Below are 26,829 nucleotides of genomic sequence, written 5' to 3' on the forward strand. Positions count from 1 at the left end.
TCTGACCTGCCCGACATGGAGGATCAGAGGAGCCGCAGCTCGGGAGACCTTCTCAAGAGGGCGGCGACAGAAACGGGACTGCGGCTGCGCACGAGGGAGGGGCCAGAGAGCGGAGCTCCTCCCAGCGGCGACGGCCCGGGCCCAGTGCGCCTGCGCCGAGCGGCTCGAGTGCGCCTGCGCCGAGCGGCCCTGCGCGCAGTGAGCCTGTGGCGAGGGACGGAGAAGGAGCCGCCGAGGCCGAGTGTGGGCCGGAGCCGGAGACGAGGCGGAGCCGGGGCCGGAGCCAGAGCCGGAGGCGAGAGCAGGGAGGCGGCGGAGCAGGCCCCGGACGGAGCGCGGCGCGAGCGAGAGAGAAGGCGAGCGGCCGCGAGGGTGACCCGGGCGAGGCCGGCGGCCTGCCAGCCTGTCGGTCAGCCCCGGCCCCGACCCCTCGGTCCCCGCCGCCGCCGCCGCCCGGGCCTCGGGCTCCCCGGGCCCGGCGCCGCCCGGCCCCGGCCCCGGCGGACGAGCGAAGGCGCGAGTGAGCGCCGGCCTCCCGGCCCCCCGAGCCGGCCCGGCCGGAGGATGACGGAGCTGCAGTCGGCGCTGCTCCTGCGGAGGCAGCTGGCAGGTGAGCGGGCCTCGGGGCCCCCGAATCCCCGGCCCCGCCCCGGGCCTCTTTGTCCACCCCCCGCCCCCCGCTCCGGGGCCGACTGGGGGCCGGGGCTCCGGCCGGGAGCCCGGCGGCGGCGGGGGACGGCGGGGGGCGGGGGGCGGCGGGACGGGCATGCGCGTTGAGCGCCCGGCGCGGCCCTCGGCGCAGGCGCAGGCGCGCTGGGCCCGGGAGGCGCCTGGCCGCTTCACAATGCGCCCCACGTGCGGCCGGCTTTAAAGAGAAAGGGCCCGAGGGCGCCCGGCGTCCCCAGCCGCCCCCAGCTGGCCGAGGGTCTGAGCCGTAGCTTCGAGGGCGGGGGGCTTGGGGAGCCCGGCCGGGGGGAGCGGTCCGCAGTGCCCCCTCGGGAGCTCCGCTCTCAGAACCGGGCCCGGGCTGGACGGACTTGGCCAGGTGGCGGTCATTGATTCCGTGGTAGTCGGTGCAGAGACTTCCGGCCAATGGCGTGTCCACAGCACATTTCCCTGGGGCTCCACCTTTCCTCAGTGCCGCGGGGTCTGGCCGCAGGGGGAAAGCCCCCCGAGAGCCGAGTGAAAGAGTAGGGTGCTGGGGGTGGGGGGTGGGGCATTTCTCCAGCCTGAGCTTTGAAGGAAACGGGGCAGCGTGGGAAGGGAGGGCCCGACAGGTGGTCGGCAGCAGCCCGCGGGGGCAGCCACAGTCTGCTGGGCCCGGCCGGGGTGCCTCCCGACTCCCAGGGCCTGCCTGGAGGGGACTGTGGCCTCTGAGCAGGCGGGGTCCGGGGTGGAGGCTGTTGGGTGGGAACTCGGGCCCCTGGTCAGCAAGGCCCCGCAGAGGGCCTTATAATACTTAGGGGGGAGGGAAGGGCCAGAGGGGGAGGGGGCGAGCAGCCTCAGCGCAGCTACCGACAGGCTCATCAGGTGACCACGGGTAAAAGTGCTGGGGACTCTGGGGTTCTGTTTCCGTGGGAATTTCACATTCCCAAAGTGGGGGTGGGGGGGATCAGGAACAGAAAAGTCCCAGCGCAGTCGCTGTGGTTTTAGTGAAGTTTGTTGGAAGGAGGGGCAGGCCTGGCCTCTGTTTCATAGGGTCTGGGGGAAAGATGTTCAGAGAGGTCTCTGCAGTTCTGGCTGACGTCGGGGACCTTTATTCGGACAAGGGAAGCAGTTTCTTCCTTAGAACAGGCTCCCCCAGGGGTGCCAGGTGCCAAGGCCTGTACTGTTGGCTCCCTAGAATTTCAGCATTCAACTGTCAGCAGCAGGACATCTGGTCTGAGGAAGGGCATGAGACGGCTCCGAAGTGCGAGAGGTGGGGGGGCGGCCCGCGGGGCGCGGGGCTTGCCAGCAGGGACCTCCCCCACCTTCAAACCCAGCCTCCCTGGCCGCCGTTTCCTCCCGGGTGCCTCAGTTTCCTGGTCTGTCAGACGAGGACAAACGGCCGCGCTGTCTCTGCCGAGGAGTCCCCAGCGGGGGTCCCGAGACGGACACTAGGGAAGCCGGGAGCGGGCCGGCTGACGGCGTCCTTGGGGTTTTATCTGTCAGGCCGCGGGGAACCGCCCCGAACAATTAGTGATGGTCAGCTCCTCTGCGGAGGTTCTGTTGGGAGCAGCTTCATGGGCCCAACCCCGGCAAGGCGCCGGCTTCTGCGGGGGCTCATCCTGAACGTCACCCCCTCCCCCCCAGCAGGGCCGACCACTGCCCGCTAGCTTTGGGTTTTGGTTTTCCAAACCAGGGTCCGGGAGGAAGGAGGAAGTGAATTCCCTGACTGGGCCACAGGGTTATTGGCTTTGACCCACTAATTAGTCTCTGGGAGGCTTTTGTGAAACTTCAAAAATAGGAAAGAAATGCGCGCTGCCAACTTGCCGGCCGTGGGTAGGCAGCCCGGGAAAACATCTAGTCACCTGGGCAGTTTCCCCCCGTCGGGGCCCTGAGACCGCGCGAGAGCCTCGCCAGAACCCGGTCCCCCGGAAGCCTCCAGACGGGACCTTGGGAGGAGGGTGTGGGGGTGTGGTTTAGCTGGGGGGCCGCCTGCCGTGTTCTGGGCCCAGCCCCGGCCTGGAGGGGCGTCTTTTCCATGGAAAGTGCTTGAAGACGGCGTTTTAGCTGCGGGATGGGCCCGTGAAGGGGGGAGCCCTTGGGCCAGCAGCGGGGCCCGGGGGGCAGCTCTTTTTGCCCCGGAAGTGAAGGCGATGAGTTACCTTCGCCTGGAAAGGCCCCGGAGTCTCGGCCACATCCAGATGCATCTCGTTTTCTGAGCTAACTTAGCGAAGAAAGCCCCATCCCGGCACTTTTCTGGGGTCTGCTTGGTTAACATTGGGGGGATGGGGAGCCCGGCGCCCCTAACGAGCTCGTTCCTGTCTCAGAAAAGAAGCGTTCAATTTGTCAGGTTTTAAGTTATTTTTTAAGAAAGTAAATTCGGACTGCTGCAAGCAGGAGTGGGAGGGAGGAGCTGGGTTCGGATGCTGCCGCTCCCTGCCTGCGGGCCCTGGAGCCGGCTCAGGAAGCCTCATGGAGAAGGGTTCCTGGGCAGCCCAGGACTCGAGGGTGCCGGGGCCTCCCTGACCGCAGGTGAGCCTTCGGAGCCCCGTGGGCCAGGAGGCGCCTGATGAGCTGGGGGTCCCCGAAGGCCGATGGGATGGACAGGAGGGTTGGGGGAGATCTCCAGAAGCCCTCGGAGGGCGGCTGTGTCTGAAGGGGGCTGGGCAGCCCCTAGGCCCCCCAGGGATCACCCTCCCCACCACAGCTCCTGGAAGGCGGCGGGACTCTGGCTAGGCCCCTTCGCCCTGGCAGGGGGCGCCATAGGTGGGAGGGTCACTCAGGACTCACTGCCATGAAGTGAATGCCCTTTGAACCCTGCCGGTTTTGCCCCACACGGTGCTCTCATCTGAAGATGGGGGGGGCGCCCAGACTGGCCTGAAATAATTGGGAGATTGATTGCCCATCAGCAAAAGGCCAGGAGGTCGGGAGTGAGGTCAGCCCAGACACCCCCCACCCCCGGGGGGAGGGGCTTCCAGCTCTTCCCTCCTTAGTGGCCCTTGGGAACAGGGACAAGTGGGGGGGAGGGGGGCGGTCACCTGGGTGGAATCCCTTTTAATTAGTTTAACAGGCTTCAGATTACGGAGCTGCTTCCCTCCCGATCCGGTTACAGATCCTGGAAGTGTCAGCGTGTGTGTGGACATAGAGAGAGGGCTTGTGAGTGTGAGTGTCTCTCAATTACTTTGAAGTCTGTCCTCGCTCCCTGAACAGTAACAAACGTATAAAACAGGTTCTGGCCGGGTCGGCCAGATCTGGGGCCCCCCTAGTCCCGGCCCCCTCCCCCGTGCGCGTGGAAGGGGATCCATCTCCTGCCCACTTGAGACAGAAAGATGAGGCGCCGCTACTCTCTGGAGACTGGACAAGAAGGCCGGAGGCTCGGGCGGTCACTGGGGGGGACAGTAACCATCGGGGAGAGTGGAGGAGCTGGGCCGAGGCGCAGTGTTTTGTGGGCCGGGGGGGAGGGAAATGGGCCTCTTAAGGGGCAGGCGTCCTCCAGAGACTTGGCCCGGGGGAGGCCCCTGGGCGCCGTGGGCTCCGGCTGCACCGGGGCCGCTTTTCCTCCTGTTTTCTCGCTCGCTGCAGCCGGGAGAGACGCTGCCAAGTGGGCCGCCTCCCCCGGCTGTCAGAGCTGCTCCTCAGAGGCCGGAGGGAAGGGCTTCCAGCCTGGCAGGGCCCCGCGGGGCAGCTTCCAGGAGCCTAAGGTCACCTTCATCCCGTGGGGAAGGGAGAAGGGGGAGAAGCTCTCGCTGGGGGCCAGCATAAGGTGGGCTGCTTTAAACCCCATTTCACAGAGGAAGAAACTGAGGCAGAGAGGGGCTTAAGCTACTTGACCAGGCTCGGGATTTCCTGCCAACAGGTCTCGGGAGGACACGTGGAGATTGTTTTCCCGATGGGAAACTGGCTCCAGCCCCTCCCCTTCTGCCATTTTGCTGCTTTTCTGTGCTGGTAAACGGAGCACTTCCCCTCATCTCTGCCCACGGACCTCTCTTTGCCTTGGCAGTCTCACCCACACCCTTTCACCTGTGACCTGGAAAGGATTCTCACAGCTCCATCTCCACAGCGCATTAAGAAGGCCTTGAGCTGGGGACACACAGCCCCCCACCCCCCAAAAAAAGTGGTTATGCCCTAAAAGCAGAAGAGCAGCCCCCTTGGGAGGACCGGGGAAGGGGGACAGCACTGCCCTAGTGAGGGGGGAGGGGGCTTGGGGAGGGCAGAGGGGCCAGCAGCACCCCCACCCCTCCCCCCTTGCCTTCAGACCCCTGAGCTTTGGGTGGGTCCGGGCTCCTGAGGGGGTCCCTCCCACCCTGGAGCCAGTTAGTGATGGGTGGTGGTGCAGTGGTTAGAACCAGGAGAGATTCCCCTTCCCGGGGTCCTGCTTGTGGGCTGTAGGGTTAGGACTCCCCTTCTGGGGGTCCTGGAGGATCTTGGCCCAGCTGGCCGCCCCACCCTGGGGCTGTGCTAGGGGCGTCCCCACCCACACAAAGCGGGCCCTGAAGTCCGGCCCTCTGCTTACGGAAGTTCACACCCAGAAAGATCCCGGGGTGGGGGGGAGAGGGGGACGCCTGCCTGCGGATGGGACGGCTGGAGCTCCCGTCCTTGTCCCCAGGGAAGCAGCGCCGGGGGCGCACTTTGCTTTCCCTCCCTCCTCCCCAAGTCTGGTCAGTGCTCCGAGGCTCTGGGTTCTCTGCCCAGCCCACGGAGACCTAAGTGCCCCAGGAACGAGCCCCCGGTCTATTGGGGGAGCCTTGAATCGCGCACGGGGGGGCTGCGAGGTGCCCCGGAGCGGAAGGGGGGGGGCCCTGTCGGCAGCCGGCCGTGGCTAACAAGTGACACGTTGCTGGTCTTCCCAGTGGAGGGGAGGGGGAGAACGTGGGACTCGGGGGGTTTCAAAAAAATATTACAGATAAATTTTAAAACGTTTAAGAAACTAAAGGAAAGAGCCCGGTTCCCGGCAGCGTGGGTTAGGGGTGAGCACAGGCGGTGGGCCGCGTTCGGGGGGCAGTGCGGGGGGCGAGAGTAGAAAGCCTGGAAAAGCTGGCAGGGCCCGGGCTTGCGGAGAGCCTGAAGGCCGCCTTCCTGGTCGGGCTGGCCCGGACCCTTGGCCTGCGTTTGTTTAAATGGGGTTTCGGGCTCTTCCAGGTCGCTCAGAAAAGTAGTTGGAGGACAGGAAATAGGGTCAAGAATTGGGTGAAAAGAAGGGGTCAGAGAGGCCGTGGAAGCTGCGTCGGGGAGGGGCTTCCCCTCGTTGCACGGGAGGAGGCCACGCAGCAGGCAGGGAGGGGGGAAAGGTGGGGTTTGACCCCGGGGCGCTGCTTGGGACCCCCCAGAGTCGGCCCGTGTGCGGTGTCAGGGGGTCCGTCTGGCGAGGAAGCCCCGGTTCCGTTTTCCGCTCTTTTCCGCCCCTTTGCCAGCATTGCCCTTGGCACCACTGGCAGGGGCGGCTAGCACATGGCCCCTGAGCATCACGACGCAGGGATCCCGGGCAGGAGCTCGCCCAGAGCCGGGCCCCGGGAGGTGCAGCTCGCGGTTCCCCACCAGGAATTCTGGGCCGGCTGAAGTCCCTCCGAGCATCCGGAAGCTTCTGCAGGGAAAGGCGGCTTCCCCCCCGGGCGGGGCCCATAAAGGCCCTGCTCCCGCCGCTTCTCACAGCTGTTCACTTTTGCCTCCTTTTAGGCTCCGTTCCTAGAGGCGCTGCCTCCCTGCCTCGGGCCCTGGCCCCGGACCTGGGCTATTTTTACTTGGGCAGCGACAGGAGCGCGGCCGTCTCTGATAACAGCAGCTCCTCCTGTAACGGGAGCCCGTGTGATAGGGGACCCCGAGGGGGGCGCTGGGCGAATGAGCTGGGACTCCTCAGAATCAGCTGTCCTGGTCCCGAGGAGAGGAGGGGGCTCGCTGACTTCCTCCCTGGGCTGGTCCTCCTGCTCCCTCCCACTGGCCCTTTGGAAGGGAAAAGTCCCAGGGGACACGCGGGGGTGCTCCCCTCAGTGCCCCGCAGCCTCCTCGGCCGTGCTCCCCTCAGTCCCTTTGGGCTCCCCCCCGTCACGGCTCACGGAAGGAGACCGCCCGACCGGTTTGTGCCGGGGAAAGCGCGCGCTCGTCGGACAATTCGAAGGCGTCCCTGAGCGAGGATTTTTGAAAGCAGGTCTCAGTCCGTGGGACGATCGTGTTCCTGGGAACCGCCTCAGAGAGAAGCCGTTTCCCAAGCAAACCTGGCTCCGCTTGGCCCCCGGTCGCGGGCCGTGTTGTCGACGCGAAGGCCGTTCCCTTGGAGAAGGCTCCGCAGCGAGCCCGGCTGGGGGGGGGTTCCCCTTTGGCTCGCCTGCTTGTGTTCTCCGCGTTCTCCCCGGGGCCTTGGGCTCGGGCTGGGATTGGTCATAACTGGAACCGCCGCTGCTTGTGTTTTCCCGAGGGAAAAGCTGCTTCCAGGAGTTTCTCCGTCTGCTCGGAAAGGGGCGGGGGGCTGTCTGCTCTGTAATGGGGGTTTCAGCCACTTGGAAGCCCCCCCCCCCCCGAGTCATGCTTGGCAGGACTCTCCGTCCTCCCTGGCTCGCCAGTCCATCCCCTGACCCGGCCGGGGCCGAGCCGTCCTGGGGGGGGGGGGGGCCGAGTCTGAGGGTCACTTGCACGTGGCAGCCGAGGCCCCCCGCGCCCCTCCCCCCGTCTCAGGTGATGGAAGCTTTTCCCCGGGTGCAGGAAGAACCAGCCCTTGGGGGGCAGGGACAGGGCAGGGTCTCTGCAGGAAGGACCGCTCAGGTGGGCAGATGGAGGGGCTGGATTAAGCTGGGGGGGAAAGGGCTGGCACTCGGTCTCGGGGGCTCGCTCTGCTGGGCCGCCCCCTCGTGGCCTCCGGGCTGCATGTGCGGGAGACGTTCCCATTGGGCTCGGGGTTCCCAGATAACGAGGAGCCCCACTCACAGGGAGTCCCGCCCAGGCCTGCGTCTTGTGCGTCGGGGCCTCCTGCTGCCCTGGCCTTGGCTTGTGCCGGCCCGGCGTGGGCCCCCAGAGGGGCGGAGTCCCCACTTTGCACTTTGACTTCAAGGCCAGAACTCCCCGTTGGGCCGCCCTGCCTCTGTCTGTCACAGGGGTCAGAGGGTCTGGGCTGTCGGGGACCTTCTCCAGGGCCATGGGGCAGTGGGAGGGCAGGAGGGGCCGGTGGCCACGGACACAGAAGAGCCGCTCGCGGGGGCCGAAGGTGATGCTGGGAAGGAGCAGGGCTGGGGGAGGGGGCCTCCCGGCCCCAGGAAGCTCGTTTAGTGACTGGCCGGGCCCAGCGTCCAGCCGAGGCGGCCCCTGGAGCGAGGAGCCTCGGCGTCTTGGTTGAAGGCAGCAGAGGGACCCACCAGGTGCCGAGGGCGCAGGAACATGGTGGGGACCTTCTGGGGGGAGAATGGCGGGAGAGCTCATGAGGAGATTGGGTCCGTTCTGAAGGGCGGGCTGAGAATGATGGACTCGGACAGGACCCGGGGGGGGGGCCTGGGCGGAGAAGGGGAGGAACGGCCGGACATGGGCCTGAGGTAGGAGCCGGGCTTGGTGCGGGTCCCCGTGTCCATCCGAGGTGGACGGGCCGGAGCCTGGCCCCAGCTGGGAGATTTGCCGGCCCTGATCCTGGAGTTGGCCGTCAGCATGGATTAGGCGCCTGCTGGGTGCCAGACCTCGTGCCCGGTGCTTGACGGTGATCGTCTCCTTTGCTTGTGAGGGTCCAAGGCCTGGCTCGAGCTCGGGCCAAGGTTGGTCCTTGGGGTTGACCAGAGGCCGTCATGGTGAGCGCCCCCTCGCTTCTGCTCTTCTCCCTGCAGGCTGCCCTTGGGCCATCTGCACCGCCTCCCGCCGGGGGCCAGGAGGGAGCGGTCGGGGGCAGGGGAAGCGGCGACTCCCGGGTACTTGGGGAGGAGCCTGCGCGTCCCCTCCCGGGGTCATTCACCGCAGACGTGGGCGAGGGAGCCGGGCGCCCACCCTGACCCGCGGCCCTTGGGCGTGTTTGCTGCATCCCCTCCGTCTCCTTGTCTGTAGATGAGATGAACCTTTGTAGAGGACTCAGTGCCGGGCAAACAGTTGGCGCTCCCTAAGCGCTCCCTTAGGGCTGCATGCATTGCTTCCTTGGGGGGTGCGGCTCGGCGGGGCTCACTTAGCTCCTGACCCCTGGGCTGAGCGCGGCCACCCCTCGGTGGAGGGGGAGGAGCGGAATCGGCACGGGGGCCCCGTCTGGTTTGCCGAGCCCCCTGCTGGGAACCCCAGCCCTGGGATGTGGGTGCCGGGAGTCCCCATTTTACAGGTGAGGAAACTGAGGTAGAGCTGGCGCTCTGGTCTGCCCGGAGCCGCAGTCTTTGCTGTTCTGTGAATGCTTTTAACCCAGGCACGGGAGAGGGGGTCGGGGCCCTGGGCTCACGTCCGGGCCGTGAAGGGCCGAGCCTGGCGGTTGGGCTAGATTTTGAGGGGCGCCTTCGGGCTGCTCTGGTGCTTTGAAGTTTTTCCTGGGGTTGGGTTAAGTTGGGGACCCTCCAAGCCCTCTGTCGGGGCAGCTGGGGAAGGACCCCAAAGAGTTCCGAGGGTCTGAGTGGCCTGGGGGGGGGGGCGAGCCAGGGTGCCCAAGGGGCAGGAGCCAGGTCCTGGAGGCGACCACTAAACCCTGAGCATCTTTGGGGGGTCCCAGCGAAGGAGCGGAGACAGGAGGGGGGGCCCTCAGCCAAGCCGCCTGTCCTGTACAGTGGGCGTGCCGCGGGCAAGGCTGTTGGGAGGATGACGCCCCCTCCCAGAGCAGAAAGCAGAGGTGGGCCGGCGATCCCTGTGCCAGAGGCTCTCGGTCTGAGGCGGGGTCGCCGCCCACGGTGGTGCTGGCAGGACCCCCAAGTCGGTCCCCTCGGCCGGGCCCCACGGGGCGGTTTCTTGAACAATGGAGGAGTGGGATCGGATGCTCCGAGGTGGATCCAGCAGGGGGGCGGGGCGAGCCGTCAGGCGCCTTAAGCTACACTGTCTCTGCTGGGGCGCAGGGGAGGTCCCCTCCCCCGACTGGGCTCCGCAGAGGGTCTTGCACAAGCCGACAGCTGAAAGCTTCAGGGAGACGGCAGCGCGGAGCGAGATCAGGCCGGACTGGGCGGACGTTCCAGAGAAGCTTTCCAGGGCACCTGGGGGCACAGGAGGAGGCAGGGGCCAGCCTTGGGAGCCACGGAGGGTTCTGTGGGAGAAGAGCCAGCAGGCCGTCATCCCTGCGTGGGAGGGGGTTTGGGGAGGGGGCCCACTCGGGAAGAGCTGTGAGTGGCACCCATCGATCCCAAGGAACCAAGAGCTTATTGAGGAGGGGCTGACGGGCGGCCCCGGGCTATAGGGGAATCCTTTAGTGTGGATGGAGGAGGGACTGGGGGGGAGGGGCTGCCGGGCTGGTTGCACTGGGAAGTTGATAGGCTTGACCAGTACTTGGAACCGGGGGTTGGGGGGGAGGGGAATCTGGGGAGAGCCTGAGGTCCGGGAGGTTTGGCGGAAAGAGACGGCGTTTGCCCAGTGAGATGCCTGAAAGACAGGCCGGGCAGGAGGGCAGGAGGGGGGCTGAGATGGTCACTAAGTCCGTGGAGGTCGCCCAGGGAGGGCATCTGGAGGGCGTCCCTGGCCCGCCACAGCTTGGCACGGAAGCAGCTGCCGCTTCTCCTGAGCAGCTTTAAAGGGAAAACCATTTTTGCACCAACTTTAAAAACTGCTTCAAATAAAAACTTAGTTTTTTTGTCTTCCCTGACTTTGGTGAGATCACATTTAACGCGGGAAAGGGCGGTCAGAACGGGACCAACTCGTTCTAGAAATGAGCCATTCGGTGACCTACAATTGGGTTTTCATTTGGGTCGAGCTTCTTGGACTAAATCATCCCTGGAAGCTGAAAATACAGCCTGGGGACCCCACGGGGCCGAGACTGGCTCCTCATTGACAGACCTGGTCCCCTCTCACTCATCTGAGATGGTCTGGAGGGGACACCCACCCCCCCCCACCTCAGTGATGTCATCTGGAAAGCGGACAGCTGTGAATGTGTGACCTCGGCATTTCTAGGGGGGCTCAGCCTGGGAAGGAGGGGGCGGGCGCCAGAACCGCCTCGGGCACTTTCCGGGAGCCCGGCCGGTCCCACGCCAGACCTTAGTGACCCTAAAGATCCATCAGAGGCCAAGCGTCCTGAGCGATTCGGACTTTAAGCGAGGGACTCTGACTCCATCTCCGTTGCTGCGAGCAGAGCCAGTCGCTGGGGGCGATCTTGTTAGGAGACCCTCGTTTGTGTGCTCTTTGGGCCCCCCGGAACCCCCCCTCACGCGGCCGGATGAGTTTTTCCCCGCTCGGTGCCGGCCTCAGACTTGACCAGAGTTTTCTCTTTTTCTCAGAGCTCAACAAAAATCCAGTGGAAGGCTTTTCAGCTGGTTTAATAGATGACAACGACCTGTACAGATGGGAAGTCCTGATCATCGGTCCCCCGGACACTCTGTAGTAAGTACCCCCGTCCCCCGCTGTCGGGAGCCGCTTTGGGGTCACTCTGCTCCGTCACCGGGTCTGTGATTTGGGAAAACCTTCATAGGTCACACTCAAAAAACCATTGACCGATATTTGTGGTCTAGTGTTGACAAGTGAGATAAAACATTTCCTTAACTTACCAGAAATGTCGTATAGAAAAAAGGAACTTCTAAGGAGAAAAGTTCACTGGATACTGAACTTGGTTGGAGAAAACCAGTGTTTTGTTTTTTGCTCATTCATCTTTCTGAGCCACTTAAAAAACCTGTCGTAGAATCATTTACTTAGTTAAGATGTGGGCTTGACCTTAAGGTGCCGGTCAATATTGTTCTTTTTAATTATTGAAAAACATTTCCTCGAAACACAAAAAGCCTGGCGTCCTGGTCGGAATGTCCAGGGATCTCTTGGCGTATGGAATCAGTGAAACGGGCTTCAGTCCCGCCTCCTGAGCCACGGTCGCCTTTTGGGGCCCCTCGAGCTGGGGCCATTCTCAGTTCAGAGGTGAGGAGGAGACCCTTCCTGTGCTGGGCCGGGTCCCAGATGTTGCCCCTGGAGGAAGCCCCAGAGGAGCTCACAAGCCAAGCCGGATGGAGGCCATGGTTTCAGACTCCCTGACGTCAGACTGGACAGCGGATTTGGCAGTGGGCTACACCTGCCGAGACAGGCGTGGCCAGAAAGCTCTTTTGGGGGACCCTCTCGGCGGGATCCGCAGCCGTGTGTGCCCCCCAGGACCAGCACAGGACCTCCTAAAGCTCAGATTGGACTCCGTGTCTCACCCGTCGCTGGCGCTGGATGCCCCCAAAATCTCCCCAAGCCCACCTGGTGCCCGTTGCCTTTGTGTCCGTTTCGTGGATGTTTTCATGTCGGCCACGTCGGAGCGGCAGCCCCCGGGGGCTGGGACTCGGCACGGCGAGTTGTGGACGGGGCGCCCGGATTTTTGGGAAGAGGAAGCCCGGCCTCAGGCCAGGATCCCGAGGGCTTCCTTCCCACCTTCCCCACGGGGCTGACCCTCAGGCAGTCCGACCAGAATGCTGCAGCCCGCCCACCTTGGAAGGCCAGGTGCTCTAGCAGGCCTTTGTGAAGGGGGCCTGGGTCCCTTGCTGGCCCTGGCAGGACAGGCTGGAGGGCCCCTGAGCCCTGGACCAGCGACGGCTGCCTCAAGGTCAACTCCCTGGTCGACAGGTGGGACAAGAAGCATCCTGGGCCCCCAGGGGGCGAGCTCGGCCGAGGTCATGGGGCTGTCCCCCGCGGTCCTAGCCCACCATCGCAGGCTTCCGCCAGGATGTGGCCGGCACAAGGAACAGTTCTGTGGCCACAAAATTAACATCAAGTCCTTTTTCTGGGTAAGGGACGAGGCCCCCGGACTGCTCCCTGGACCCCCTGAAGTGGGCGCTGCGTTTCAGGCCCTTCCTTTGGAGTCCTGTTTCTAAAGCACATTATTCTGGGGCAGGGGCCAGGGCACAGGGGTCATAGACCCCACTCCACGCCCCCCCCTCCCCCCCCCCCCCCGTTGGCCCCTCTGGGCTGCCTTCAGTCCTCATTTCTCCAGACGTTAGCGACCGTCTCTTCTGGTGGTTAGTGATCATTTGTGGGGCCGGTCCAAGCGACGAAAATGGGATCCAGAGAGATCTCACACGGCCGGCCTCACTTGGGAGACACTTAACAGACCTGCAGCCTTGGGACCCCCCTCTGTGACGGTCAGTGCCATCCCTCCCTGCCAGCCCCACAGTCTGAAAGGGGGCGCCCATGTGCGCGTCTCCTGCCTAGAAGGAGGCGGCCGGAGGTGAGCATGAGCGGGCCAGGAGAGGTCTGGGCCACGTGCGGGGCTCGGGCCGGTGGGAGACGTCTGCCCAAGAGCAAGACCCTCCGACAGCGGCCGTAAAAGGGACTTAACCTGGAGAGAGGACAGAGCGGAGCGGGGATTCACTCGTGTCCGGGGGGCTCCTTTACAGGAGACTGGGGTCAGGTGGGGGGAGCGAGGGCCTCGTCCTCCTTCCCTGCGTACCCCTCCCACTTCCCTGGGGTTAAAATGCTTGCCCTGAAAGGTTGTCGGGGACTTTCCGTTTTTCGCTGTCATTGCAGCGGGGAGCGCTTTTTTCAGGGCTGCCCCTAGAAGGGCTAGCCTGGGCAAACAGATGCTGGAATTCGTGCAACTCTGAAGCCTTGGAGGAAGACACCTTCCAGAGACACTTCTGGGGCTGGGTTGGGTGGCCCTCGGGGCCCAGCAGGCTGGAATGAGGCTGGGGGCAGGGTTGGGGACCTGCAGGAGCGGCCAGAGGGAGCACCGGAGGAATCTGGGTCTCCCATCTGTAGATACCACCTAAGCCTTCCAAGTGGCTAGGGGTGGGCGCCTTCCTGGAGAAGGCGGGGGTCTTCGCCCAGCCCCTCCCCACAAAATCAGGAGAGGAAACGCCCAGGAAGAGAAAAGACAGCGTTTAATATGCTGACTAGCTGGGGGACGTACTCGCTGCAAGATTCATTTGCTGCAAATAAATACAGGCTTTGGCGAGTGGGGCGTCTGACCAGGGGCCGGGGGCGGGGGGCTCCAGCCCAGAGACAGGGAAGAAGGGTCTTTCTTTGTCGAGGTTTCTCACAGCGGGTTCTCTTTGTCTTTGCAGTGAAGGGGGCGTTTTCAAAGCTCATCTCACTTTCCCAAAAGACTATCCCCTCAGACCACCAAAAATGAAGTTCATCACGGAAATCTGGCACCCAAACGGTAAGTTGCCGCTTTGTTTTTCCACGGCGAGCTCCGGACCTGCGGGAAGGGCCTCGTCGCAGAGTCTGGAAGGAGCTGCGGGCTTGACTGCATTGGGGGGAGGGGGGAGGGGTCTTGTTGGTGCAGACATCTGAGGCTCCCCCTGGCTTGTGTGTGGATGAGCCCCTGGCAGGAGGAGGCCGAGCCGCTTCCTCAATGGGAGTCATTGCTGCTCCCCCTCCCTGTGGCCGCAGGAGAAGCGTTTACGTTACTCGGGAAGCGGGTGCCAGGGGCTCCCGGGGCATCTGAAGGGCCTGGTTCTGTGCCCATGCCTTGGAGCTGCTGGTGGGTGCAGGGCCGCCCTCCCTTCCCCGGCCGCATCTGCCAGGGATTAACTCAGAGTCCCCTGACCGGCTTTTTGGGCCCCTCCTGGGCTTCTCCGCCCCTAGATCCAGCTTGTCTTCCTGGTCTGACCATCAGTGCCCTGCGCCCCGTTGTCATTAAGCACCTACTGGATGCCAGGAACTTGGGGTGGCTGCTGGGGTGCAGGGCCTTGGGGGACGGGCGGGAATCCCGCAGAGGAGCCTCCCCCACAGGCCGGGGAAAGAGCATTTCTGGGTGTGCAGAGAGACACGTCCCCGGGGCCCCAGAGGTCCCGCCTCAGCCTGGCAGGGGAGGGAGGGCTCCTGTGTTGGGGCAGTTTGGGCATTCGGCCCTTCTCCTGCCCCCCTGTGGCGGGAGGGCTCAGGCCCAGAGCTTCTCCGTGTGATGTCCGACCGGAGGAAGCGCGCTCTTGGGCCGAGGGCCCCTTTTGTCAGGCTCCTTGTTTAGCAGAGGGGAAACCGAGGCCTGTGGCAGGGGGGCACACAGGGGAGCGACCCTAGAGAGTGCCCAGCCCCTAGGCCTGCGGGGGGAGGGGACAGACAGGCCAAAGATGGCCCACTAGTGATGAGCCTCCAGGGGTTCAAGGCTGAGGAGAGGGAGGTGAGTGAGGGATGAGTTGACTCCGGCCCCCATCAGGCCCAGGGAAGAGTTAGAAAATGCTCATGGGGGCTTCAAGCTCGGAAAATGGGTGAGGGCTGGGAGACTCGGGGGCCTGGAGGCGTGGCAGGGGCCGCTCTTAAGTCATAAGAGACTTTACGAGGGCGTCACTGGGCGCCGGCCCCCCGAGAAAAGATAGCGGCCCCTTGTGCTGCCGTGGGCGGCGTGATTGTGGCTCCAGCATCGGGTGGGCTTCTCTGCTATTAAAGCAGCAGCCCCTGGAGCTGGGTCCGGGCAGGGGGACCTGTGGGAGGGAGAGGGGGGAGCGGCCACTGCAAGGTCACCGGCCTCCATGTGGTTGAGTCTGGGCCCACTCAGGGCCAAATGAGAGAATGGCCTGAGCCGTCTGGGAGGAGGCTCTGTGCCAGGAATAGCAAGAGAAGTTGGGCCGATGGTGGGGGGTGAAATAGCCAGGGGAGCCTTTAGAGGGGCAGGAGCACGGAGAGGAGGCCTGGGAGCACCCAGATAGCTCTCGAGGGCAGACCGGGCAATCCTGGTTTGAGCCCTGGGGAGTTCAGCTGCATCCAGGTGGCTGCTCTCCTGTTGACTCAGTTTCCTTTTTTGTCAGATGAGCGGCAGGAGATGTGGCAAACCCCTCTCTGCCGAGAAAAGCCCTGGTGGGGTCGCGGCGTCTTGGCTCACAAGCTTGGCTCAAAGCCAGGGTGACCCTTGACCTCCCCTTTCCCCTCCCCGCCCCCTCTGAGTCCACGTCCTCCCGGCCAGGAGGAGCGGGAGACCCCGTGTCCTCCGTGAGCCGGCTGCCCCCCCGCATCCCCACGTTTGGCTTTTTTCCAGTTGACAAGAACGGCGACGTGTGCATTTCCATCCTCCACGAACCCGGGGAAGACAAGTACGGCTACGAGAAGCCGGAGGAGCGCTGGCTCCCCATCCACACGGTGGAGACCATCATGATTAGCGTCATCTCTATGCTGGCGGACCCCAATGGAGACTCACCCGCCAATGTGGACGCAGCCGTAAGTGGGGTTCTGTGGGGTTCCCCCGGAGGGCAGAACCCTGGTCCGCCTGGCCCGAAGCCTTCCCCGACCCCCCTCCCGGCACCCCCGCGGCCGCCCCCACTTTGCTTGTGCTCGTCGCCTCACTTCTGGAGCGTCTCCCCAGGAGACGGAGGGAGGGTGGTCTCACGGCCCGGCCCTTGGCTGACTTAATTTGGATTGGGGGGAGGGGCTTCCATGATGGAGACCTGGGGCATCCCTGAAATGTCTGTTGCGTCCGGGCCTCACCTGGGCGGGGCTCCTCACCACCTGCTTGTTCCTGTGTCAGGGCTGGGGCTCCCGGCCTTAGCGGTGGGCTTGTGGGGGCGGCCCTGGCTCCCCACAGCGGTTATGGGTGACCTCCCCCAGATCGGCTCTGACAGGGCCTGCCCGCAGAACGTCCCACAGGGCACGGCGGGCACGGCGCGCCAGGCCCGAGAAGGCAGAGCCTTTGTCCATCGAGGGGATGCGTGAATTCTGGAACTCCCTGGCAGCAGGTGGCTCTGCCGAGGAGTGCCAGGAGGTCACACTGGCCCCTCTGCACTGGCACACGCGCTCCTTCCTCAAGGAACTTCCAGGATCACCCATTTTACTTCATCTGAAAAAAGGGGGGGAGTCCCAAGTCAGGCGCATTTCCCCTCCAGGTGATTCCAGGCCTTCCCGGCCCTGCTGGCTCCTGGGAGCTCAGCTTTGGGGTTTGAAACTGAGTCGTGCTGATTACTTGGGCAGAATCGGTTCTCTCTGTGACGCCATTCAGAGGGGGACCCCCCAGTGACGGTCCCGGGGTTCCTGGCCAGGATTTAGGGGGCAGCGTGGGAGCCATGGGCCAGGACCGCGCTCACCGAGCACCTTCAGTGTAGACTTTCTCAGTCCTCCCTGGACCCCAAAGCAGGTTGAGGAAACTGAGGTGGGGGTGGGTTTGTTCTGTGCCGCTGGCGGCTTGGATGCCTTAGCCAGTGTAACCTTTGGGCAGGACGGCTCCACGGGTGTCTTTTCCATGGCATACCTGCCCGGGCTGAGGTGCCTTTTAGAGGCTTGCTGTGTGGGCTCCTGCTGCCTGTCCTGCCCCATGTGCAGGATGCAGTGCCCGGGGGTCCAGCTGCTGGCGTGCCACGTGAGGTGCTGCCGCAAAGCCCATGCCCAGGAAGTCCGCCTGTGCCCCTTGGAAGAAGGTCTCGCTCAGCCCGAGCCTCTTCGGGAGATGCTGAGCATTCCAGAGGTACCCGCCAGTGGATGCCTGGGCCACAGAGGGCACCCGCTTGAAGAAGTCACTGGGGGCCGGGGCCAGTGGGCAAAGGCGCATTTTGAACGCAGACTGTTGGGCTCCCCTGAGTCCACTCTTCTGTGTTTGTCCTCTCGTGGGTCCGGTGAGCTCTGTTCTTTGCCTGTACTAATGGTTTGTTGACTGATTTCTAAGCGACTGCCCAGCTAGGAGGCCTTGGGGCCAGGTCCCGGCCTAGCCTCAGTCCTGTTGCCAGCGGGCTCAGTTTCCTCATCCATAATGGATGCGGGTGACCTTGCTGGCCTGAAGGCTGGTTGTCTGATGGTCACGCTCCCTGCCTCTGAGCCTGAGCTGGGCTCGGGGCTTCGTGCCCCTGCTCAGCGCCAAGGGCGGCGTCCCAATATTTCAAAGGGGCGAGCGGCACTGGGCCCTTCTGTGAGGTGGGGGGCCGCGGGTGTGGATCTGGGCGGAGCACCGCTGAGTTTGGGGGGGACTCTGCCCTCGGACTGTCTCTTGGGCGCAGTGAGGGAGGAGGAAGCTTCTTCTAACCATCTTTACACTTTCCCTTGTCCCCCCGCAGAAAGAATGGAGGGAAGACCGAAACGGAGAGTTCAAAAGGAAAGTCGCCCGCTGCGTGAGGAAAAGCCAAGAGACAGCTTTTGAGTGACCTTCACCGAGCAGCTCGTAGATTCACTTTTTCAGGGTGAGTGAGGGGCTCCAAACCCATACGGGCCGGTTTTCCCCATTTAACAGTCTGTTCTAGGGCCTCGCTCCTGTGACCTCTCGGAAACCTCCAAACCACAGTTCTATTGTGACTCTGGGACTAGCTGGCAGAACCCGCACAGAGAGATGGAGAACCAGAGGAGTTTGGACAACCCCGGGGCAGGTGACCAGCCCAGCCTCCCTCCTCAGGACCCTTGGGTGTGCTCCTGTGCTGCAAACCGGTCCCAGCAGGGATGCTTCCCTCCCAGGCGTCAGGCAGAAATGCTGCCGCGAGAAGCCTCTTGTTCCATGTGCCCCTAGTGCCTGCCCCCTCCCCCTGAAGCCATCGCCATCTCCTCTCAGTGTCCTCATCTGTCAAAGGGGAATGATCCTCGAGCCCTTCCTGCCCATGCTGCCATGGGGGTCCCCATTGCATTCGTCACTTCTCTTCCTGGCGTCTGGGCAGCTCACAGCAGCCAAAAACCAACCAAAGGAGCCGGAGAGGAGGAGGTCACAGCAGAGGTGGCCACGTGTGTGGGGGGGGCCAGCTGGGAGTAACCTAGGCAACAGCCTGGGCACCGGGCCTGCAGACACCTCCCGAGCAGGGAGGGACCAGTCTCTGGGGATCATCTGCATCCGTTCCTTGTTGCTACAAGAGGGATGTTGTCAAAAGTTAGGTAAACTGGGAACAAATCCTCACAGAGGAACTGGCAGCAGAATCCCGTGCCGAAGTCTGGGGACTGTGCGCCGCGGCGATCCTTGAGGGAGACGAATGTTCTCGACTCTTTGATCATCAGGGGAGAGAGAAGCGGGGCTGGTTTGTTAGAAATTGAGCAGCCCCCAGATGAATTCCTAGAGGGAAAACCCAGGATGGCATGCATTTACCAGCAAATTAAAAATATATATATCTGCATTTTAATTGAAAATATCTATCTCTATTTGACCTCACCCGAGTTATTTCTAGAGTCTTCCTTTCCCCCTCCCAGAAAGCTGATCCACATGAACAAGTCATTTTTAGAGGGGAAAAAAATCAGCCTAACTAGTCGAGGCAACAGATCGGTCCCAGTCCCATGGGATGCGGATCCTGCGTGATTGCTTCTTTTGTCACGGTCACTCTTGCTGCTTAGTTTGGGCTCTCTCTGTTCACACGGCCATCGTCCCTGGGGCTGGGGCTTTCCTGGCTCTGCTTTGGTTCGCGGAGATCACAAGGAGTCTTCCTTCACGGCCACGGACCCCCGTTTGTTAGCCGCTCCCTGGCCGGTGGGCATCTCTTTGTTCCCGGTTTCTGGCCGTCTCTTGAAGCGCTGCTGTAGAGATTTTGGTGTGCACGGGCACTTTATTTCTCATCACAGGCCTCCTTAGGCTCTTGGCCCAGCCGGAGTGACTCCGAATCAAAGGATATGGATGTTTTCGTGGCCTGGTGGCCGTGATTGCAAGAACACTTTGGACCATTTCACTCCCAGCACGTTCTCCCCCAAATTCAAGTGACAGCTCATCCCAGTGAGGCACAAACTGCAAGTAAAAGAACAAAAAAGGTCTTTCTCCAACATAAACATCTTCTTGGTATCTAAACCTGGGAAAGTCAAAACGAAGAAAAAAATCATGGACTAATTCTGAATGAACAGTGATGCACAATTTCTACACAAAATTATCACCAAGATTATTCATGAGGACTAAATTGGATTTATTCTGGGTTAGTTTAGTTATGAAAATTATAAAGATAATTGACCAACTTCATTATCATGTCAGTAGAGGCAGGAATTAAGGCTTTTGACAAAATACTATGCCCATTTGTATTTAGGAAGGGGAAAAAAAAACACTAAAAAACAGAACTAAAGGGACTTTTTGTTGACCTATTAAATGCCATCTTTTGCCGCCACACTTCCCTGTCTTTTTACTAGCTGAATGGGTGTTGCTTCAGACAAACTGAGACCTTAGAAATGAGTCTTGGCAGTAAAACAAGGAGTAGAAATTGAGGTAATGAGTAGAAGCAGCGTCCCTTTTTGCAGACAACGGTGTACTTAAAAAACCCTAAAAAGTCAGCCGAAACTTTTGATGACAATATTAACATAAGTAAAATTATGGAATCTAAAATCCCTATAAGTATTTTGCATTTCTCTTAAGTACCATCCAAACTAGGAGGAAAAGACAAAAGATTTCCATTTACAGTAGCTGTAAGATATATAAAATACTTGGAAATCACTGTACCAGAATGCAACCTGAAACCATTTGAATGTAATTACCAAGTGTTTTATTTAAATAAAGACCTCCTCCCCCAAATAACAAAAGCAATAAACTAATGTGTCAAAAAAAAAAGATGCTATCTAATTTAATTTACTTATTCAGTGGAGTGCCAATTAAACTAGCAATGGATGGTTTTTTTAGAGTGAGAAAAATAGATTCACCTGGCAGAATCCAGAGGCGATGATGAAAAAGGGGGAAGAAATGGAGACTGGCTGGACCAGACTTTTGGTCACACTGCAAAGCAACAATCCTAAAAAAACAAGAGGAAACTGATTGAAAAAGAAGTCCATGAGTGGACACCATTCAAAAGCACAGGAAATTCAGACCCTAGGTACTGTTTGACAGAATACGGAAAGCTGGAAGGTAATTTGACAGAAATGAGGTTTAGACCAAACGCCTTGTAACCCACAGTGTCATAAACTCCAAACAGAAACGTGATGTCAACATAAAATGTAAAATGTTTACACAAAGTGAGAGGAACGAGGAAGAAAGGACATTTCCTGTTTGTGCATAAGGGAAGATTGTGTTCAGCGTTTGGCAAATCCAGTGGGACTATCAGAAGTAAATAGTGAACGCAGAGAAGCCTTTGCCATGAGCTGTCTTGGATCAGGGTCTCAGAGAAGTGGATTCAAAGCGTGAAGACCGGGAACCTTTTCCCAGTTGAGAGATGGGAGTAAGCTGGCATTGGAGGCAAAAATCTAAGCCCCCCAAAGCCATTGGGGGAGGGGGAGCAATCCAGATTAGCAGCAGCTGCTGGAGTAAAACACTGAGGCTTCTCTCGAGATTCCACCTGGCACAAATGGCGGCAGTTCCCAGAAGTCCTAGCCCGGTGGAGCCGTGACTCAGAGGATTTCTGCCCAGAGCGTGTGGCCCCAGGAAAGCGAAGGAAGAAGGAAAAGACGCCCCAGAAGTACTTGCGACCCAGGGCCCAAGGGGCTGCCCTGAGCCGGTTACATGGCGGAACAGGTAGAAAATCGATCCAAAGAGACGGAAGGAAGCGATGTATTTGTTATCCGCCTGGTGTTCTAGCTGAGTGACTGCCAAAGAAAGAATCGGGTTATTGTGGCGTTCTGCTTTTGAGGGCGCCAGCTTGTCCAAGAGGCACCTGTGTGGACAGGACGGGGGAAAGGACGTGGGCACAGGCGAGAACCTCTCCGCTGGTTGGTCAACGGGGCTTTGGGGAGCAGAGGACGCCGGTGGGCAGGCGGTGATCCCTCCTCAGTCTGATCGTCCCACGGGCAGACTGTTGGACACAGGCAGCGTCTGGTTGGCGATGTGGGACTTGGGAGACGGCACGAGTTCCCCGGGGGAATAGCCTTGAGCTGCCCCCACAAGTCAGGGCCATTCCTCTGCTGTGGACTTTACAAGAACTGAGAAGTAGCCATGGACGCACAGGCCCGGCAGAGGGGGACGGGCACAAGAGGAGTGGGTCAGAGTAACTTGGGGTGGGGGTGGGGGGGAGGCAGCAGTGCTCCTGATCACAGAGCACTCTCCACACTAGGCCCTGGAGGGAAGCTCTTTGCCCCTCACGCTGCCTGATTTTATAGTCGGGAAGACTGAGGCAGACAGGTGAAGCAGTATTCTTAGAGTTCCTCAGTTCTGTCTGAGGCTGGATTTGAAGCAGGCTCCCCTTGCTGCCTCTTTTATTTTGTGGGTGCACTGTGCTGCTCCTGCAGCTCCAGACCTCTTGTCCTTGGGGCCGGCCTCCCGCTCTGGGGGAAGCTGCCCTGGCTGGAGAGGTCCCGAGGTCACTCTCCCTGCCCCTCCTGGGCTCCAAGCTGTCTCTCACCTTTCACCTTAAAAGAGCTTCCTCCAGTTTCTTCTGAAGAACAGAATGCCCTTTTCTGCCGGCCCCCAAATCCTTGCTGTGAGGTCCCCCAGTCCCCGTTTCTCTGCTGGGAGTCTGTCTGGATGTGCCTTGTTCCCATGATTCCTTATAGCTCAAGTCAGGACCTGAATGGGAACTCTGCCTCAGACCCTGGCTTACCGGCTGGGAAGCCCCTGTGTCTCGGTTTCCTGATTTGTAAAACAGGGACCTTTTTGTCTTGTGCTCCCCTTGCTCATTAGCCTCCCTTATCACAGTGACAGTATGATTTTCAGAGCACGCCGACCACGTGACGCAGAGACGGTGGGTTTGCTGCCACGTCCGTTGGGAGATTTTCCCCTTTGGATGGGCGCTTTGGCTGGTGGTTTCCGTCCACGTTGGAGCACCACTGAAGCGGCTTTCTCCTTCCCACTCATGCCCTTTTGGCTGACTGGCCACACTTCAGACACACTTCTGGCCAGACCTCCCTGGTCTCTTCCCTTGTGTCCGTCACCAGAAGCCTCTGTTCAGGTTTGCTTCTGCAGTGAAACAAGGTTCCCTAGATGGGCTCTGAGGGGGCTCCTGTGCATGGGGGCTCCTGCGTGTGCTCCTGCGTGCCCAGATGGGCTCTGAGGGACCCAGCTGTGCAGGAAGGTACCCAAGAGCAAGAGGGGCTCCCCCCCTTCTAAAAATCATGTGTTTTGCCATCTTGTTTGTCAGAGTGAAGGAAGGCGGATGTGTGAAGCCTTCGGTTTGTACCCGGCTGGTTCCCAAAGCAGCTTGCGCGGGGTTTTTGTTTTCATTGCTCCTTTTTTCTTTTTGTCTTTTTTCCCACCCCCGGTCCATTAGTTATTAATGTCAAAATGAAAACAAAATAATTTCCTGTGAGATGGCAAAGGTGGTCAGGTTCACTCCTGCTGCTCTGTTAATGGAAAGCAAGCATAAGACTTTTCCCCCTATTCCATCCTATCTGGTTTTTCTTCTAAATTCTATCCGGGATGGCCTGGAAGTTCTCTCCTGGCACCGAAAGCCCTTTTGCCTTTTGTGCTGACTCCTGGCGCCCTGCTCGGGCACTGTAATGGACTTACAATCTGGAGATGGGCATACAGCGCAGCTCATCCATACCTGCCTTTCTCTTACTGTTCTTGGGATAACGTTTTCCCCCAATTGCTTGTTAAAACTTTTTCATTTGTTTTTTGCTTTGAGTTCTAAATCCCTTCCTCTCTCTCCTGCCCCGTCCCCGAGATGGTAAGCACTCTGCTCTGTATGGTTCCCAAAACCTTTCCGTATGAGTCATTTTGGGCAAAAACACTCAACTTAAAAAACAAAAGTAGCCAACAGCCCACTTCAGTCTGGAATCACTTGCTGTGGGTTCTGGGGGTGGACGGTGGCGAGTCCTTTGGGATGGTCCAGGACCAGGTCCCGCTGAGAGCAGCAAAGTCACTCCCGGTCCTTCGTCCAACACTGCTGCCCTCACCGTGCCCCACGCCCTGGGATCTCCCGCTGTGGTTTGGGGAAGCCCCCCCCCCCGGCCACCTTCTTGCTCCCCACTGACCCCCTGGAAGCATGGGGCCTCTGGCTCTCATCCATTTCAGGGAGCAGTCCATCCCTTGCCTAAGCCCTGGGGAGCCCGCTGTTCCTTTCTTTAAAATGGGCACGGTCAGCGCCCCTCTGTCCCAGTGAGGTGGTGAGGGCTAAGGGAGGTCTCAGTGCTCCATCTCTCTGCCTTTCCTGACCCCGCGACCCCCCGAACGCCACGGAATGTAGGGTTTTTCGCCCGAAAGGGAGCTTCCCGAGAAACACCACCCCCCATGCCCGGCGGAGCGCCCGCTGGCTTGTAGGAGTGAGGCTGACGCCGCTGTTTGTGTTTGTCGCAGGTCTTCACTTGGGAAACACGGCACTCTCCCCACCTAGCTGGATTTATGTCGTAACGAGTTGGCAAACACTGGCTGCAGCTGGGCTGCCACCGACCCCGCCAGTCGCCAGTGCTGACAAGAGCTTACCAAGTGCCAACCTCGAGACGATGACGCATTTTGGATTCTGATGAACTGCTTTAACCTTCAGGAAGAACTGTAAAGACGTGTACATAGCCCAGCGCGAGCCGGAGAACACCTTGGCTGTCCACGCCCGCCCCCACCCGCGGTGTACCAAATGACGCTCTCCTAGGTAGACTAAGAATCGTGTACATTCGACAGATTTTAGCAGGTTTTCTTTCCCTCTTCGTTGTTTCTTTATCAGTTTAAAGAGACTTCTTAAAGCATGTCAGATTAAACCAATTAGGAGTAAACGTGTCCATTTAATTTTCCTTTAAACCATTGAGGCTTCATTAAACGCTTTCATTTACTAGACTTGGGTACTTTCTTTGTTGGGAAACGCCTCCCGGGCTCCCGCCCGCCCGCTTCCGATCGGGAGACTCCGACCCGCCTGAGGACCTGCCAGGGACGGCCAGCCCGCGGTGCTCTCCTCGGCACCCGATCACGCACGTCTTCGATCGGGTGTAGCAATAATCTCCCTGGCCGTCACGCGCCCGCTCTCCCGGGCCGGAGTCCGGATCGGAACTGGCCCCAGGCCTTCGGGTCCGAGTGTGGCCGGCCCGAGCCCCCCCCCCCGCCCCGACAAGTTCCTGGCCGGCAATGGAAGGCGCTGTGCTCCCCGGGCCCCCCGCTTCTCCCCCCGATGTACAAAGAAATGGCGATGTATATTTTCATGTAATTTGATTTTTGGAATTGTCACCTTCTGTAGCGGGTTCTTCCGAAATATACTTTTTTCCAATAACTGTCGCTCGTTGACTTTTCTGTACCGAATAAAGCCCCCGCTCTGCATCCCCGGGAAGGGCACTTTAGGGAAATCTCAGGGCGACTCCTTATGCAAACCGAATACTTGAACCCCCGCGGGCGCGGGAGGCTGCCGGGGAGAGCCCGGGCGCCCAGCCGGCACAGAGCGGTTATTGTCCACGCGCGCCCCTCCTGGGGGGGGCCGGAGCAGAGAATCTTCTGGCAGAGCAGGGGTGAAGCCCCTTGGAACTTAGCCGGCCCCGCGGCTGCTACTGTGTCCCCACAGGGCCTCCTGGGAAGGTAAAGCGCGCGGTCCCATTGGAGGGCCCAGAGCCTCCTGGAAGGGAAGAGGGCTGCGGCGGTGCGAAAGGAGCCCGATGTCAGCTGTCAGTGTCGCGCCTCTCCGGGGGGCTCTTCTTGGCCCCCCCTGCCCTTCCCCCGCTCTGAGGAGGCCGGCCGCCCCCTGTGGTGCCCAGGGAGCCATCGGGACTCGCGCCCTCCTGCGGTGGCCGGGGGCCGTCACCTGTGCCTTCTTTTCCAGTCGGACGCCGCGGAAGCCTTGGGGCAGCCTTCGCCTCCGCCCTCCCCGGGAGCGGGAGGCGACTTTCTCTTCTGCTCGGTGCCACAGACACGTGACCGGCAGGACTCTGGAACTGTGGGCTCTTTGTGACCCTCCCGGGCCCCGGGATCTGGGGGGCACCCGCCCACCCTGGCGGGGCCGAGGGGGACCTGGCGGGCGCAGGAATCCCGGGCATTGGCCCCGAGCTTGGCGCGGCCCCCTGCGACGTTGGACTGGCTCGCTCGGCCTCTTGTTCCTGGTTGTGCGGCTCACTGATTGTACCCTGCTGTGCGTTGTCGGAGGTTGACCGTTCTGTAAAGCGCTCTTGTCTGTCACTCAATAAAGGATGACTTCCAGGCCGGCTCCCGAGCTCTTGTGGCGTCCCGGGGGGAGGGGGCTTTCCCCTTAAGCCAGGCTGGGGGGACACGGAGCCTGATCGGGGCATGCCCTGGCCCTGCCGCAGCTCAGAGCCCAATTGGACTGTGGTGCTGGGGGCCGGGGGGAGGCGGAGGTCAGCGAGAGGCCCAGCCCGGCTTTGGGGGCCCAGGGCTCAAAGAGAGCCGGGAGGAGCTCCCCGGGCAGCAGAGGGGCAGGAGGAGGGCCCCGGGTCCCATCAGAGCGTTCTTTAGGGAAGAAGCGTCTCAGGTAGAGGCTGGGGAAAAGGAACGGCCTCTGGAGTTACAAAACTCCAGAAATAAGGTGCCTCTTGGAGAGCAGACATTTTGCAGGGAAGGAAACTGAGGCAGAGAGCTAGCCAACGGTTTGCTTGTGGTCCCCAAGTTGGTGATCATGGGGGCGGGGGTCTCCCCTCCCCCGGAGGGGGGGGCTTCATGGTCTCCGTGCCTCAGCTTCCTCGTCTATAAGATGGTGTAAGAGCCCGTTTCCCGTGCACTCACCTGGTCAGATCGGATCCCGACTAGAGGAGCTCCTATCTTCGTGGCCGTCATTAGCATCGTGGCCCTGAAGCTGTTGGGGGGGGGGGAGGCAGGGGCACACGTGGGCTCCGAGGGCCCCCACAAACTGCATCCAGCTCAGGATTTGTGGGTTCATGTGTGAGGGGTCAGGGCCCTGGGCCCCAGATGCAGAGTGCCGCTCCATCCCCTTCTCGGGGCCTCCTCACCTGCCAGTCCCACCCTTGGGACACCCGGGGGCGATTGCATCCACCGGGTCCAGAGGGAGTGCAGGCCTCGAGCCCCCGCCTTCATTCCCCCCATTCAGGACCATCCTGGGCATCGTTCTGAGAGCAGTGATAGTGTCTCTCTGCGGGCCCACCCCCCTAGGAAAAGGGAAGGAAGGAGGTGGCTGGCTCTGCTGTCCCTCGCCCGGGCCCAGGCCCTTTCCTGGCCGTCTCGGCCCACAGGGAGAGATCAAGCTGGCGGTGACCTTCAGCCAGTCTCCCAGCTCCCATGGCCCAGGTTACTTGGGCAGCCCAGTCTGAGCTTCCAAGGCAGCTCCTTGTGCTTAAGGGCCCCCCATCACATGTCCAGAACGCTTCCTGTAGCCCCTCTGGGGTGTGCACACGCCCCCTCCCCAAACAGATCCCAATCCCCTCACGTCCTTCCCTGAGATGTTTCCAAAGTCCGAGACGTCTAGTCATTCTTGTCAGAACTTGATAAATCCAAAGATAAAAATAAATAACTACAATGAATTCTGAGCAGCGGTGGGGTGCATGTTC

General features: G+C 61.0%; 1 protein-coding gene across 1 annotated transcript; it reads left to right on the forward strand.

The window, feature by feature from the left end:
• UBE2G1 (ubiquitin conjugating enzyme E2 G1) lies at positions 1-25,510 on the forward strand. The gene is made up of 6 exons (XM_051991538.1): positions 1-610; positions 10,998-11,100; positions 13,740-13,837; positions 15,653-15,831; positions 17,652-17,774; positions 23,699-25,510. Exons 1-5 carry the CDS (start codon positions 16-18, stop codon positions 17,736-17,738), a joined length of 1,062 nt encoding a protein of 353 aa, XP_051847498.1. The 5' UTR covers positions 1-15; the 3' UTR covers positions 17,739-17,774; positions 23,699-25,510.
• The last annotated feature ends 1,319 nt before the right edge of the window (positions 25,511-26,829 follow it).

Source organism: Antechinus flavipes, chromosome 3, assembly GCF_016432865.1.
Source record: "Antechinus flavipes isolate AdamAnt ecotype Samford, QLD, Australia chromosome 3, AdamAnt_v2, whole genome shotgun sequence".
Classification (NCBI taxonomy): Eukaryota; Metazoa; Chordata; class Mammalia; order Dasyuromorphia; family Dasyuridae; genus Antechinus; species Antechinus flavipes.

What these genes read in the sequence shown, in the direction of transcription:
- UBE2G1 (XM_051991538.1), top strand. Translation starts at nt 16, where the DNA reads ATGGAGGATCAGAGGAGCCGCAGCTCGGGAGACCTTCTCAAGAGGGCG. An exon ending in GGTCCCCCGGACACTCTGTA is followed by an intron (nt 11,101 to 13,739) that starts GTAAGTACCCCC and finishes TTGTCTTTGCAG; the next exon opens with TGAAGGGGGCGTTTTCAAAG. An exon ending in CCGCCAATGTGGACGCAGCC is followed by an intron (nt 15,832 to 17,651) that starts GTAAGTGGGGTT and finishes GTCCCCCCGCAG; the next exon opens with AAAGAATGGAGGGAAGACCG.